This window comes from Microcaecilia unicolor, chromosome 1 (assembly GCF_901765095.1).
Source record: "Microcaecilia unicolor chromosome 1, aMicUni1.1, whole genome shotgun sequence".
Lineage (NCBI taxonomy): Eukaryota > Metazoa > Chordata > Amphibia > Gymnophiona > Siphonopidae > Microcaecilia > Microcaecilia unicolor.
Window position 1 is genome coordinate 744173729 of NC_044031.1, and position 16552 is coordinate 744190280.

The 16552-nt window shown below is 44.7% G+C and overlaps 1 protein-coding gene across 1 annotated transcript in view; it reads right to left on the reverse strand.

Moving 5' to 3' along the window:
• The window catches only part of AGBL1 (ATP/GTP binding protein like 1), a 1046841-nt gene that overhangs the window by 642003 nt on the left and 388286 nt on the right, over positions 1-16552 (reverse strand). The window contains exons 19-20 of the mRNA XM_030192481.1: positions 4439-4522; positions 454-543 (exon numbers count right to left, since the gene is read on the reverse strand). Coding sequence (XP_030048341.1) covers positions 454-543; positions 4439-4522 — 174 coding nt within the window. The remainder of the gene's footprint in view (positions 1-453; positions 544-4438; positions 4523-16552) is intronic.

Below are 16552 nucleotides of genomic sequence, written 5' to 3' on the forward strand. Positions count from 1 at the left end.
ATCTTTTTTGGGGGGCGGGGGGGTTGCCGGGTTCTTGAAGCCTGGATTGGCCGCTGTTGGAGACAGGATGCCGGACTTGATGGACCCTTGGTCTTTTCCCAGTATGGCGGTGCTTATGTGCTTATTATGGCAGAAAAACATCCAAGTTTTGGGAATGCCCAAATCATACTCTCACCATGCCTCCGACATGCCCCCTTGTGATTTGAACATATTGCAGAGGAACTACACGGGAAAACATCTTTAAAATGTGTTTCAAAAATAGCTATTTGGACGTTTCAGCAAGAAAAACATTTATCTCCTGCTTCGTGCTACTTTTTGGATGTTTTTCTCTCCACTCCATGTATTGCTGTTGAGATTTGCCTCTCTCCCCCATCCCTGATAAAATATTAATAATTTCAAGGTCTGAACCTTCCCTAGGAAAAGTAACAATAAACATTTAAGATGTCTACTTACTCACGTATTTGCACAGCTTTCCGGAGGTTTCCTGATTCAAATTTGGAGTAGAATTTTAAAGAATCCAGCTCATCAGAATTTTGAAAGGGGCTAAAACAAAGTAGAGACATAGATGTGCTTTACTGGTAATAAATACAGAATGTCAAAGCTACTTGCAAGCAGACCCTAGTGAGGATGGAGCATGAGGCAACTGGGCACGTCTATAAACAGGGCAGTATCACTGTGAGGGAGTGGGTGGTAGAGGGGCCCTTTTTACTAAGCCGCACAAGCGTCTACGCACACCCAACGTGCACCAAAATGGAGCTACTGCATGGCTACCGTGTGACCCTTATGGTAATTTCATTTTTAGCGCGCATCCACTAAGCACGCCCAAAAAATATTTTTTATTTTCTGGCATTTGGCATGCGTGAGACTTTATCACTAGGTCAATGGCTGGCGGTAAGGTCTCAGACCCAAAATGGACGAGCGGCAATTTTGATTTTGTTGCACGTCTATTTTCAGCAAAAAAATTTTAAAAAGGGCTTTTTTACATGCGCACTGAAAAATGGATTGGCGTGCACCCAAAACCCACGCCGACACTACCGCGAGCCATTTTTCAGCGAACCTTAGTAAAAGGACCCCATATGTGATAAAGTCACATCCAGGATAGTTGGATTAAGGCAGTTTCAGTCTGAAATACAAGTCCCAGAATGCATTGCAGGCAAGGAGCCAGGGGGTGAGATGAGGAACCCGGACTGGACTCCTAGCTGCAATAGGGGAAGACATGGGTGTAAGCTGGCAGGATGTGTAGATTGGCTGCCACTAGGGAGAAAGAGAGATAGGAAGCCCTGTGTGCAGGAGCTCATCATTAGTCTAATGCTTAACTCAGCTAGTATGGGTGTGGGGGAAGCTAATGGAAGGAGAATGATTGGTTGTGGTAGCAGAAGCCAGGGATTGATTAGGCGGGTGGGAAGGAGGAGAGAGGCAGAAAGAAAGAAGCAGAAGGAGAGAAGAGGGTACAGTGAAGCAGATGCAGGGTGAAATCCTTTGGGTGTAAGAAAGTCCCAAATGTATTTGCAGAGAACCCTTGGGTAATAGAGGTCCCTAAAGTATTGAATCTACCAGTGAAGCCGATGTAAAGGGGAATCCCTTGAGGTATGAGAAATCCCTAAAGTATGGAACCCCTCCTGGAAGTAACGAGAGTAGAAGGTAGAAACTGCTGCTTTGTGATTTAACTGTGAGGATGAACTGAATGAACTGCTTCTATTTGGAATTGAACTACTGTTTATTGTGCACTGGATAAAGAGCCCAGACTGGAGCTGACTGTGAGCCTATATTGAATTCTGGTATGTGCTGATAGCCTACTGCTTAAAGGGGACTATTTGCCACACACTTTCAGGTGGCTTATATGTGCTTAAGATTGAAGGTGAATGCTGCTGTTGGAACTGTGTATCAGGTCTACTAGAAACCTGCATGGAATAAAGTCTTTAAGATTGAAGTTGCTGGAGGACATTTATTTCTTGACTGTACCAGGAGCCTGTGGCTGGAGGAGATTGTTCTATCCTTGGCTGCACTTAGAGGTACCTGGTTACACATTGTGAAGAGCACTCCCTCACAGATATTGCAATTAAGCCACCTTACAGCAGGGGATGCTAGCTGTGCCACCTTAGGGTAGGTGGAACAACCCTGTTGAGTCAAGGAGGCAGGGTTCAGGCAGGGAGGAGTTTAAATGCCTTGAGACTGAATAGATCGGGGAGTCCCCGAGTGCAGTGGACTCCGAGGGTGTGACAAGCAGAGTTGTAGTACCAGGAAGAGCCTGGGAAAGAAGGGTGGCTTTAGAAGACACTGCTACCCTGTAATTGACAGAAGCAGAAGCAGATTTGAGGTAGGATAAGTTTATCTTACAACCTGGTTGACAGTGGGAGCTGGGAACTCAGGGCCAAGCGGTGCCCAGTGTGAAATGTTGAAACTGGAATGGCAGAGATTCCAGGAAGAGACAAGATGGTTGGTTTGCCTGGTGGAGGGGTGACCAAATGTGTATCATGGGCCCACAGGAGCAGGCCAAGGGAGAGAGAGTTTATGAGTATAAGAAGTGACTTTGTATATCTAGTATCCCTGACCTGTGTAGAGAAAAGGTCACATATTTCTCTGCATGTAGGGTTACCATATGGCTCCAGAAAAAGCCAATAAGTAATTATGCAGAGCTGGCGCTAAAAAGATTACAGGGGGAATGTCCTTGAGACAGCTCGCTTTCGAGCGAAACGTGCATGTCGGACAATAGAACCCCTGGGTCCGACTGGACAAGTTTTCAAAAAGATAAGTTAAAAAAATTATACAAAAATTATACAAGCTTTATTTGAGAAAAAAAAAGAGATTGCTATCTTAAAGTGAACCTATGAAGAAGTTGATGTTATATACATCACTAACCAGAGTGGCTGAGAAACATTCAACAGCTACTATTGTGTTATATCAATGGAGGAAAAAGCCTCTGTATTCCCGTTTCAGAACATAATCGTGTCTGTTAAACCGGGGTGGAATCTTCATTGGCTGAAAAAAAACTCTAATTTAAACTTTAATAAACAAAATGTCACATCAAACGAACACTTACCTTTAGTGCTGCCAATGCAGTTGCAATCTGGTTTCACTCTTGTGCGCCCGACGGGGTCCCGTTTCGCCATCTTTGGCTTTATCAACGGAACAACCACATATTGCGATGTGAATCTGCTTACTATGCTGTGCGGTTTTATTTGAATGTTTCTCAGCCACTCTGGTTAGTGAAATAAGTTTTGTTTCGAATAACAGTGGCAGTATCCGATTTGATGTTATATACATCGCCAAAAAATTCATATTGTTGGCGGTGAACATCACTGAGGTCACTGGGAATTGTATATAAAGTATATTTAAAGTGAAAGTAAAGCTAAAGTATTAGATTGAGACAGATGTGAATAAGTTTTTCTGAATGCACATTGAATCTATACTGGACACCAAGAAGTTTCATATTAGATCATTCCAGAAAAATGAGGACACATTGATCCAGTCAGGGTTTTGCTTCCATTGAAAGCAATGGAAGTAAAACCCAGACTGGCTCAATCTGTCCTCCTTTTTCCGGAGCCAAATGGTAACCCTATCTGCATGTAAATAAATATTATACTTTCACTTTTAACCCCTATGTGGCTGTGTTTTACTAAGTGCCCAGGCCTGTCTGCGGAGTCCCACTGTCACAGTCAAATAGAAGGAATAAATTCCTTGATTAAACTGAAGTCGTAGTAGTTTGTAAGTATAAACAGATAATCAACATTGTCAGATACTAAACTTTTATATTTGAAATGGGGGACTACTAACAGGCGTAAAAGTTATGCTTAATAGAATCAAGGGTTCTATTTTCCCCTGCCTTTAAAGCAAGGCCTTATTATCCACCACATACTACTACTACTACTACTACTACTATTTAGCATTTCTATAGCGCTACAAGGCATACGCAGCGCTGCACAAACATAGAAGAAAGACAGTCCCTGCTCAAAGAGCTATGTAATAAAAGTGAGCCAAGTATAGGACAATCAAGCCATTGTGACATCACTGATGAGGTTGGCTCTTATTGGTGGACTGAGGCATTATGACATCACAATATTAGCTCTGGTTACAAGAGACTACTACTACTACTTATCACTTCTATAGCGCTACAAGGCATACGCAACGCTGCACAAACATAGAAGAAAGACAGTCCCTGCTCAAAGAGCTTACAATCTAATAGACAAAAAATAAATAAAGTAAGCAAATCAAATCAAATCAAATCATACTCTAATGCAAAGTATCAACAGTAATCATCACAATAATAAAGAAAGCAAAGGTTACAACCAAATGCATAAGACCCAATATCCTTTATCTTTCATATTATATATATTATATATTCATATTATATTGCATGTAATCCTTCTGAACTTAAACACAAAGGGTTTAGAGTAATTGAAACTCAGTTTGCAGCTGTTCAAGATAAAAACGTAAGTACCTTGGATCATCCAAGTCAAATACAACTCTGTTAAGAATATCATCTGGCTTCAGTAAGCGCTGGATATCTTCAAAAATTTTGGATCTGGAAAGAAAGAAATGAACATCACCCTTAGCTCAGAAGCATACATCTCTCTATATAAAACGCACCTCCAACATTCTGAAGCCTCCACAAGTCCCAACGTTCTAAATGCATGGTGGTGAAACCCAGAATTCGCCCATGAGTGTTGGCCCCGCCCCCTGCATCAAACGTCATGACATCGAGGGCGGACCAATGACACTCAACCAATCGCATCGCGAACCCGTTACTAAGCGACGGAACGTGACATAAGACACATCGCGGAACAATGAAAACCAGCATCACACAGTTGCTATGCGACGTCAACAGCAACGCTAAAAGGACCATATAGATCTCTTCTCTCTACACAAACAACAGACATGGAGGGCATAGGAGGGAAGGAAAGAAACCAGCACATACACACACACTCTCACTCTTAACTGGCTATAATGAGCAACTGACCTACCACTATCACAGGGACTGCTAGCACCTCTCTCTCTCTCTCTCTCTCTCTCTCTCTCTCACACACACACACACACATACAGACGGGACATAGAGGGACACACATATACACACTCTCTCACACAGACACACAAACACACCTCAAATGGTTCAGCTGTCCTATGTAAAATTTCACTGCTGTCTCTTCATTTTCACCCTACCTGTGCACACTCTCTTTCACACAGAAACACACACACACACAGACACACATACATATACACACTCTCACTCTCTCTATAGCCTTGCTAGCGCCCGTTTCATTTGTTTAAGAAACGGGCCTTTTTTACTAGTGTACAAATAAATGAATAAAAACTGGCTTTGGAAAATGAGGGGTATCCTACAAAAGGTGAAACTTCTATGTCAGGCAGCAGAGCTGGGATATTTTTATTTTTGTATTATTTTTAGAGCATGACGAGAATGATGGGATAGAGTAGATGGGGGCAATGGGACTTTTACTGTCATCATCTGCTATGTTGTTTTAACAACATCCATTCAAGTATTTATATACCACTTAGACCTAAGTGGTTTACAGTTTCATTTTACAGGTGCTGGGTCTGACCCTAGTGGGCTCATAGTCTAAGTAGTACATTCTACTACTGTTGTACCTGGGGCAATGAAGGGTTAAGTGACTTGCCCAGGGTCACATGATGCTGCAGAGGGAATTGAACCTGGTTCCCCAGGATCTCAACCTACTGCTGACCATCAAGCAGCAGTACTACTACTACTACTACTTAGCATTTCTAAAGCGCTACTAGGGTTACGCAGCGCTGTACAAGTTTAAACATGGGGAAGGACAGTCCCTGCTCAAGAAAGCTTACAATCTAAAGGTAACAAACTATGTAGTCAGTGTAGGTATCATGAATGGGGAAGGTGGTTAGGCGCCAAAAGCAAGGGAGAAGAGATGGGCTTTGAGTAAGGACTTGAAAATGGGCAAGAATCAAACCCAGTTCCCCAGGTCCGCAACCTGCTACAATAACCATTAGGCCACTCCTCCACTCCACTCTGACTTCTCTTTACTTCATTGATTTTGATTGTTAGCTACATAGTAAACATAGCAGATGACGGCATAAAAAGACCTGCACGGTCCATCCAGTCTGCCCAACAAGATAACTCATATTTGCTGCTTTTTGTGTATACCCTACTTTGATTTGTACCTGTGCTCTTCAGGGCACAGACCGTATAAGTCTGCCCAGCACTATCCCCGCCTCCCAACCACCTGCCCCTCCTCTCAACCACCGGCTCTGGCACAGACCGTATAGGTCTGCCCAGCACTATCCCCGCCTCCCAACCACCTGCCCCTCCTCCCAACCACCGGCTCTGGCACAGACCGTATAGGTCTGCCCAGCACTATCCCCGCCTCCTAACCACCTGCCCCTCCTCTCAACCACCGGCTCTGGCACAGACCGTATAGGTCTGCCCAGCACTATCCCCGCCTCCCAACCACCTGCCCCTCCTCTCAACCACCGGCTCTGGCACAGACCGTATAGGTCTGCCCAGCACTATCCCCGCCTCCCAACCACCTGCCCCTCCTCCCAACCACCGGCTCTGGCACAGACCGTATAGGTCTGCCCAGCACTATCCCCACCTCCCAACCACCGGCTCTGGCACAGACCGTACAAGTCTGTCCAGCACTATCCCCGCCTCCTAACCACCTGTCCCGCTGCCCACCACCGGCTCTGGCACAGACCGTACAAGTCTGTCCAGCACTATCCCTGCCTCCCAACCACCAGCCCCGCCTCCCGATCTTGACTAAGCTCCTGAGGATCCATTCCTACATTGGTGTATGTTTTTTGCAGACTGATGTAAGCCACATTGAGCCTGCCCATGGGTGGGAAAATGTGGGATATAAATGCTATAAATAAATAAAATGTTCAAAAGCAGGTTAACCATGGAAAATTGCCCACCACAGGCTGGATTATGACACTGAAAATAGGTGCTAGAAAAAAAAAATCAGCTCTAATGGGTGCTCCTAGTGGGGATTTTTGCATCCTGGGCGCAGATCCTCCACATTCTATAACGCCGTGTGTAAATCATTAGAATGCCATTGACCCACCCATGCCCCTCTCATGGCCACGCCCCCCTCTGGGTTGCAAGTGAGAGGATTTGGGCGTGGATCATTATAGAATTGCTCACAGCCAGATCCTCACATGCAGATCTAAATTAGGGCCAATTGACATCAATAATTGATTGTTAGCAGTCCATTATTGGTTGTCCATGGCTCATTAAGTAATTTCTTTGCATGTGGATTCTCAGAATCGTGCACAAATTTGGAAGCCATTTATAGAATCTGGGGGCAAGAGTACACATAAAAGTGGCGATGTGGGAGGGCGGTGGGAACATATTGGCATATTTGGTGGTCATGCACAGCTTTGCAAGACTTTTGGGGAGAACAGGGGCGTAGCCAGATGGCCAATTTTGGGTGGGCCTGAGCCTAAGGTGGGTGGGCATGGAATTCATCCCCCCCCCTCCCTGCCCACAAACCCCAAATATTAAATACTTGAACTGGCGGGGATCCCCAAACCCTGCCAGCTGAAGATTTCCTCCTCCTCCTCCTCATGCAGCCAGCACTCTTCAAAACAGCAGCCAGCAGCATTTGCTTCAAATTGATGTCTACTGCCGGCAGGCCATGCATGTTCAGTGCTTTTGCATGTGCGAAAACTGAGCATGTGCAGAAGGGTCAGTCTCAGCTTCAGTTCAAGGCAAGTGCTGCTGGCTGACATTTGGAAGTGGGGACTACCCAAGGACAGAAAATCTTCAGCTGGCAAGATTTGGGGATCCCCACCAGCCACAGCAAGAGTGTCACAATTTTGGGTGGGCCTGAGTCCACCCAGGCCCACCTGTGGCTACGCCACTGGGGGGGAAGTTGCACGTAGTCTCACGCTGGTTTTGGGCAGAGAATTTCCATGTGAACCTAAATGGTGCCTCTTGGGATGGGGGAATAGAAGAGGGCTAAAGTGGCAGAGACGTATAAAGCGCCTTTGTTTGGCAGCGGCAAAGACGACCATAGCACTCCATTGGAAGTCCAAGACGGGTCCTACCAAGCAGCAATGGATAGCGAAAATCAAGTTGTTGGCTGAGATGGACAAAATGACAGATCGCAGAGTGGGGCACTTTAATCAAGAAGTGACAGAATGGGTACACCTGGAGCGTCTAGGGGTGGTTACATGAACGTTGTAGATAATAGAGTGTATGTGAGGGTTTGGGGAATGGAGGGCGTGTAGCTGAGGGGAGGGGGGAAGGGAGTAGGGAGGGTTGGTCAGGGAGCAAGATATGGATAAATAAGGAGGGAGGGGAATTATATAGAGAGCAGTTGCTTTTTATGGAGCTCTCAATAAAAATTAAAAGTTAAAAAAAAAAGTGTATACATTATTCCACAACATGCTTACTTTCACCTGCATTTAGGGGTCCTTTTACAAAAACTCGCTAGCGTTTTTAGCGCATGCTAAAAATAAGCATATGCTAAACAGAGTTGTCCATATATTTCTATTTAGCATATGCTAATGATTAGAGCACCCTAAAACCGCTAGCACACCTTTGTAAAAGGACCCCTTAGTGAAGGCATTTCTGGGGGTGAGCTTATGGAAAAAAACACTACTACTGTTACTACTAATAATTATTATTATTATTTCTATGGTACTACAATGCTTTATACAAACATGTCTGAGACAGTTCCTGCTCAACAGAGGTTACAATCCATTCAAGACAGACCAACAGGAGAAATAAGGGATTTGGGAGGTATTCGTTATGAGAATAATTAAAACACACTTGCGTAGTGAACAAGTGAATAAGGGGTTATAAGTGCATTCACTCTGCCGCTCCCCAGTACCTCTCCACTCTTGTCTCTCCCTATGTCCCCCCTTGAGTGCTCCGTTCTGTAGATAAATGTCTCTTATCTGTCCCTTTCTCCTCTACTGCTAATTCAAGACTCCGTTCCTTTTATTCTCGCTGCACCTCACGCCTGGAATAGACTTCCCGAGCCTGTACGTCTAGCCCCGTCTTTGGCCGTTTTCAAGTCCAAACTCAAAACCCACCTCTTTACCGCTGCTTTTGACTCCTAACTCACTTGCCCTGTCCTTTATCCTCACCGCTTTATTCCCTTACCCTTAATTGTTCTGTCTGTGTACTGTCTTAGCTAGATTGTAAGCTCTTTGAGCAGGGACTGTCTTTGTGTATGGTGTACAGCGCTGCGTATGCCTTGTAGCGCTATAGAAATGATAAGTAGTAGTAGGGTTAAGAGCTAAAAACAGCCTCAAAAATGTGGGTTTTGAAGGTGGAATTGAATAGGTCTAGGGACAGAGCATGACACACTGACTCAGGAAATCTATTCCAGTCATACGACATAGATGGAAGGAATGGAGTCTGGTAGTGGAGGAGAAGACTACAGACAAGAGTAACTTACTTGATGAACAGAGTACTGAGGGGCCATAAAATGAATGTACTTATGGTTTATTTCAATATTTAATATATTATCCTTCCTAAGAACATCTCAGCGAAGTTTAAAGCACAATAAGCAGAGAGGACTTAACTGGATAAATATTAAATCAGGGAGTGCCAGGGAGATAAACTTCCTAGATGTAATAAACAGCTGCTTCTTGGAGCAACTGGTCCAGGAGCCGACAAGAAGGGGAGCCATTTTAGATCTAGTCCTTGGTGGCATGCAGGGCATAGTACGAGAGGTAATGGTGTTGGGTCCCCTGGGAAACAGTGATCATAACATGATCGAGTCTGAGCTACTATCTGGAATGAAGCCACAAAGCAGATCTACTGTAGCTGCATTCAATTTTCGAAAGGGCGACTATAATAAAATGAGGAAAATGGTTAAAAAGAAGCTAAAAGGATTGATTGCAAAGGTTAGGCCACTAAGGGCCGCTTTTACCAAGCTGTGCAGGCCCCGGCTGAATATCAGGACCAGAATAAGAGCTGGCAGCCAGGACATGCCCAGATAGGCCTGGATATTCACTGTTGACGCCGGGATATAGCCTGGCATTGAATACCTGCGTCTAATTGAACCAACAGTGGTCAGTGCTTTAAAATAAACACTGATCACCACTTGCACTTGTGCTAACTGCACAAGACAGCACACGATAAATATGGTTTATGGTTTATTTCACTTGATAGGCTGCTCTTCCTTCAAGCTAAAATCTTGATGTGTCAGTGTTGGATTGTTTAACTTCTTGGCTGTTTAACCCTACCCTCTCATTCGTACTCTGTTGCTGTGTATTTTGCTGATTTTTGTTGTCCTGTGCCATTCCTACGCTTTTGTTATCTAAGGTTTTACTGGTTTCTGTCTGTTTGTTTAATGCCAACATGCATTTGTTCAGTTGTACTACCCCACTATGATGCTTTTCCCAAATATGCAAGCTATAAATTTTGCAAATATATAAATTAGTCCGTTTTGATTGAACACTGGCCTCTTCTATTTGCCATTTTTATACTATTGTCACTAAATTGACTCGCAAAGGTAACAATATAATTGATTTCATTCATAGCCAGTTCGCTAACCTTTATAAATTATTTTTGATATCTCCCCGATGTTCTTTGCAAGCTTAAATATTTCTAAAGATTATATTGGTCCTATTACCGTTCTTTTTACCCAAAATACCGTATCATCACTGATTCTAGGATACAACTCACTAAAAAGAGTTTAAAGCTGTCAGGGGTGTGCTAATCAACCAACAAGCTTAAGAACTGTACGCATCTAATACAAGTACCCATCTGTGTTTGCACAGCTGGACAGTTCCAACTCTCTGGCTGCTGGCGAGAATGTTTAATCTAGCAGTGTTCTGTTTTTCTTTACTGTATTAATGTAGCATGCAAACAGTAACATTTCCTGCAGACATCTGGGCATCCCCAATGGACTGAAAGAGGAGTGGGCAGGAGAGTGAGACTGTAAACATTCTTCAGACATTCAGTAACACAATACCCATTAGTTTCAGAGGAAATTGGTTTTAGTACATAAAGAGCAAGGCTTCTAGGTTTTTGTGTAAACAAGATTATGGCGGTACTTCTATGTGAGATGCCTAAGTGAGAAGTCGCAGGGATTGGTCCTTGGACCGGCTCTTTGTGAATGATATTGCGGAAGGGCTGTCTGGTAAGGTTTGTCTCTTTGCGGATGATACCAAACTCTGCAACAGGATGGACACCCTGGAGGGTGTGAATGACATGAGGAAGGACCTAGCGAAGCTGGAGGAATGGTCCAATATTTGGCAACTAAGATTTAATGCTAAAAAAAAATGCAGGGTGATACACTTGAGTCATGAGAATCCGAGGGAGCAGTACAACATAGGGGGTGAAGTGCTTCTGTGTACGAAGGAAGGGAGGGACTTGGGGATAATTGTGTCTGATGACCTTAAAGATTCCAAACAGGTAGAAAAAGTGACGGTCAAAGCCAGAAGGATGCTTGGGTGCATAAAAAGAGGGATGACCAGCAGGAAAAAAAAAAGAGGTGATAGTGCCCTTGTAGAGGTCTCTGGTGAGGCCCCATTTAGAGTACTGTGTGCAGTTCTGGAGACCACACCTACGAAAAGATATAAACAGAATGGAGTCGGTGCAGAGGACGGCTACAAAATTGGTAAGCGGTCTTGAACACAGAAAATATAGGGCCAGGCTTAAGAACCTCAACATGTATACACTGGAAGAGAGGAGATATGATAGAGACATTTAAATATCTCAAGGGCATTAATGTACAGGAAGTGAGCTTTTTTTAACTAAACTCTGAAACGAGGGGGAATATGATGACGTTAAGAAGGAATAGGCTTAGGAAGAATCTAAGAAAGTATTATTTCACGGAAAGGGTAGTGGAAGCGTGGAAAGGCCTCCCAGTGGAGGTCGTGGAGTCGAGAACTGTGTCAGAGTTTAAGAAAGCGTGAGATAAACACGTGGGGTCCCTTAGGAAGAGGAGGAGTTGGGGGTTGCAGAGGATGGGCAGACTGGATGGGCCATCTGGCCTTTATCTGCCGTCATGATTCTATGTTTCTATATTTCTAAGCCAAAAAAGGCAGCTATTGTAAACCTATTTTATAAATGCAATGTAAGCGTCTATGTGATTTTATAACGTAGGGTCCCAGATCCAGCCCCAATAATACACAAATGCTGATACAGAAATTTACACCAGCTTTGAAGATGCAATTTTTTTGCATGTACCCTATGGTCACTGTTCCCTCTAAGCTGAGCAGGAATTCCCTAACTGCATTGCTGCCAGTAAGGGGGTGCTGTTTCAATACTGTGTTTCCAATGGCTAGGGAAAGGCAGGTTCCCTGGAGTCCTGTAGAACTTGCTTATCCCATGCTATTGAAAATGTGATAGTGAAACAGCACCACCCACTGGCAGGACTGTAGGTGGAGGACTCCTGCTCAGCTTAGAGGGAGCAGTGCCTATGGTCCTTCTTTGGAAGCACTTCTTGTGATTTCGGTATTTACATGCATATCTCTCTATATAAAACGCACCTCCAACGTTCGAATGAAGCCTCTGTTAGCCAAAAGTGAAGGGGGTGAGATCGCATTGTGTCTGCCCCGCCCACGCGTCAAACGTGATGACGTCGAGGGCGGAGCAATGACACTCATCCAATCGCAACGCTCGGCAGCGAAGCGTCAGGGAAGGAGGCGGCGCTCTCAACGTCTAGCCTTCCCTTCGCTGTGTTCCGCCTTCTTCTGACGTCAAGGATGACGTCAAAAGAAGGCGAAACACAGCGAAGGGAAACCTAGACGTCGGGAGCACCGCCTCCTTCCCTGACGCTTCGCTGCCGGAACCACGGAGGTACATTTAAAAACAAGAAAAAAAAATAAAAACCATGTTGGGGGGAGCGAAGAGGGTGGTCACAAAAGAAAAACAATGGGAGCGGGAGGGCAGGGGAGAAACGACACCATGGATGCGAAGGGGGGGGGGGGAAGAAGAGGGCGGCCCAGGCTGGGACATGGGAGAGAGAGGAGCATGGATGCAAGAGGGGGTCATGGAAGGGAGACAGGGGACTTGCTGGAAAAGGATGAATGGAGGCGGCAGGGGACAGAGGAGCATGGATGGGCATGGATTGGGAGGGCAGGGCTCAGGGAGAGAGGGCAATTGCTGGAAAGGGATGAATGGAGGGGGCAGGGGACAGAGGAGCATGGATGGGCATGGATTGGGAGGGCAGGACTCAGGGAGAGAGGGAAATTGCTGGATAGGGATGAATAGAGGGGACAGATGGGCATGGATGGATATGGATTGCAGGGCAGGCCTCAGGGAGACAGGGCAATTGCTGGATAGGGAAAAATGGAGGGGCCAGGTGACAGATGAGCATGGATGGGCATGGATTGGAAGGGCAGGACTCAGGGAGACGGGAATTGCTGAATAGGGATGAATGGAGGGGACAGATGGCCATGGATGGATATGGATTGCAGGGCAGGCCTCAGGCAGAGAGGGGAAATGCTGGATAGGGAAAAATGGAGGGGCCAGGTGATAGATGAGCATGGATGGGCATGGATTGGAAGGGCAGGACTCAGGGAGAGGGGAATTGCTGGATAGGGATGAATGGAGGGCACAGATAGGCATGGATGCATATGGATTGCAGGGCAGGCCTCAGGCAGAGAGGGGAATTGCTGGATAGGGATGAATGGAGGGGCCAGGTGAAAGAGGAGCATGGATTGGAAGGGCAGGACTCAGGGAGAGGGGAATTGCTGGATAGGGATGAATGGAGGGGACAGATGGCCATGGATGGATATGGATTGCAGGGCAGGCCTCAGGCAGAGAGGGGAAATGCTGGATAGGGAAAAATGGAGGGGCCAGGTGACAAAGGAGCATGGATTGGAAGGGCAGGACTCATGGAGAGGGGAATTGCTGGATAGGGATGAATGGAAGGGACAGATGGCCATGGATGCATATGGATTGCAGGGCAGGCCTCAGGGAGACAGCGGAATTGCTGGATAGGGATGAATGGAGGGGCCAGGTGACAGATGAGCATGGATGGGCATGGATTGGAAGGGCAGGACTCAGGGAGAGGGGAATTGCTGGATAGGGATGAATGGAGGGGACAGATGGCCATGGATGCATATGAATTGCAGGGCAGGCCTCAGGGAGACAGCGGAATTGCTGGATAGGGATGAATGGAGGGGCCAGGTGACAGAGGAGCATGGATTGGACTCACACTTTCACTCTGACTCTCAAACACTCACTCTCACATACACTCTCCCAAACACACACACTCCGAGGAAAACCTTGCTAGCGCCCGTTTCATTTGTGTCAGAAACGGGCCTTTTTTACTAGTTATGAATAAACATTAATGCCCAATTTTAGAAAGCTGAAATTTGCACATGTAAATCTTCAATGCATACATTTGGCAAGGGGGTGTCGTTTAAGTGGGACTGGGGCAGGACCAGAAAATACATATGTATTGCATATTTCATAAGAACATAAGAGTAGCCATACTGGGTCAGACCAAAGGTCCATCTAGCCCAGTATCCTCTTTTCCAAACAGTGGCCAAGCCAGGTCACAAGTACCTGGCAGAAATCTACTCCATACTACAAATCCCAGAGCAAGCAGTTGCTTCCCATGTCTGTCTCAATAGCAGACTATGGACTTTTCCTGCAGGAATTTGTCCAAACCGTTTTTAAACTCAGATAAGCTAACTGCTGTTACCACCTCCTCCGGCAAAGAGTTCCAGAGCTTAACTATTCATTGAGTGAAAAAATATTTCCTCCTAATTGTTTTAAAGGTATTTCCATGTAACTTCCTCGAGTGTCCCCTAGTCTTTGTACTTTTGGAACAAGTAAAAAATCGATTTGCTTCTACCCATTCTACACCACTTAGGATTTTGTAGACCTCAATCATATCTACCCCTCATCCAACTCTTTTTCAAGCTGAAGAGCCCTAACCTCTTTAGCCTTTCCTCATACGAGAGGAGTTCCATCCCCTTTTATCATTTTAGTCGCTCTTCTTTGAACTTTTTCTAATTCTGCAATATCTTTTTTGAGATACGGCGACCAGAACGGAACTCAATACTCAAGGTGCGGACACACCATGGAGCGATGCAAAGACATTATAGTATTTTCAGTCTTATTCGCCATCCCTTTCCTAATAATTCCTAGCATCCTGCTTGCTTTTTTGGCCGCCGCCGCACACTGAGCAGAAGATTTCAGCTTTTGATCTACAATGACACCCAGATCTTTAGTTCAGAAGAATACATACCCATGATCACCATGACCAGCAATTGTTGCAGTTGTCTGGATCTTTTTTTTTTTATTATTTATGATTTTCAACTTAATACATAAAGATGGTATTACATCAAAATGCATGGAATTCACAAAGTATATACAATCCAAAAGAATTGTTTTATATATATTACAATAAGAAACTACCAAAATAATTAGTCCACAATGGAGAAGATCCAAGAAAGAAAATAATATAAAGCAATAAACTTAATCAACTTAAATTAACGACCAGATGGAAGTTTGAATCAAGCAGCCTAGTCAGCACATTTAACTAGGAGATACCAGTTCAGGGGTATCCCTTACAATCTCTCGAGCCAAAACAAATTCTTGTAGTCTTTTAGGGCACGTAAAAAGGTAATTAACATCATGCATAGTAATCATACACTTACAGGGAAATTTAACTAGGAAAGTACCCCCAAGTGAAAGGATTTTTGGTTTAAAAACCATCATTTCCTTCCTCCTGGCTTGTGATTCTTTAGAAAGATCAGGAAAAATCTGAAGTTTAGCCCCCATAAAGACAGCATTCATTTTCTGGAAATAAATTCGCAGTATTAAATTTTTGTCCGATTCCAGCGCAAAAGTAACAAGCAATGTAGCTCTATCTGAAATTTCAGATCGTTCAAGAAAATCAGTCAGATCATTTTGTGGAGATTCTGGAACCGCATTAGATACTTTCGTTAATTTTCTAAGGTAAACTGTTTTAGTCACTAGAGGGTGACTTTCCATTGGGATATCCAGTATCTCTAGAAAGTATTTTTTCAAAAGTTCAACCGATGTAATAAATGAAGAAGATGGAAAATTTAGAAATCTTAGGTTGCATCTTCTGAACTGATTCTCCATATATTCTAATTTACGTGCCTGGAAATTATTATCTTTAATTACAGAGACCACTGTAGTTTGGCAGTTGTCTGGATCTTGACGTGTCTGAGTATGTAGAACTTACATTTCAGCCACTGTGCTAAAGAAAGCCAAAGTATTCTAATAACCTGGTAAGTTGGGTGTGAGAGGTTGGATGGATTTCCCCAGGGGATTACTAAAACTGGTACAGAGAAGAACTCTCCAGATTCAGTGGGGGGGGGGGGGGGGGGGGGGGGAGGGACAGAGTGAGTGGGAGGGTGAAGAACCTGAAACAGAGGAAGATATTGGGAAATAAGTGACAAGGGATGTCATATGTGGGGTGAAGTCTGAATGTTATAAACGTTGTAGTATTAGAGAGCACATGGTTTTGGTTGCCTTCACCATCACCAGGACCCGTGAGGAGAGGGGATATCCTGATGAGGGCCAATAACATAAGGCTGAACCAAGGGGTAGTTTTCTGCCAACAAGTGCAGTAACTATGAGGAGACCTCCAGGTGGGTAAAAAGGGTTAACCCC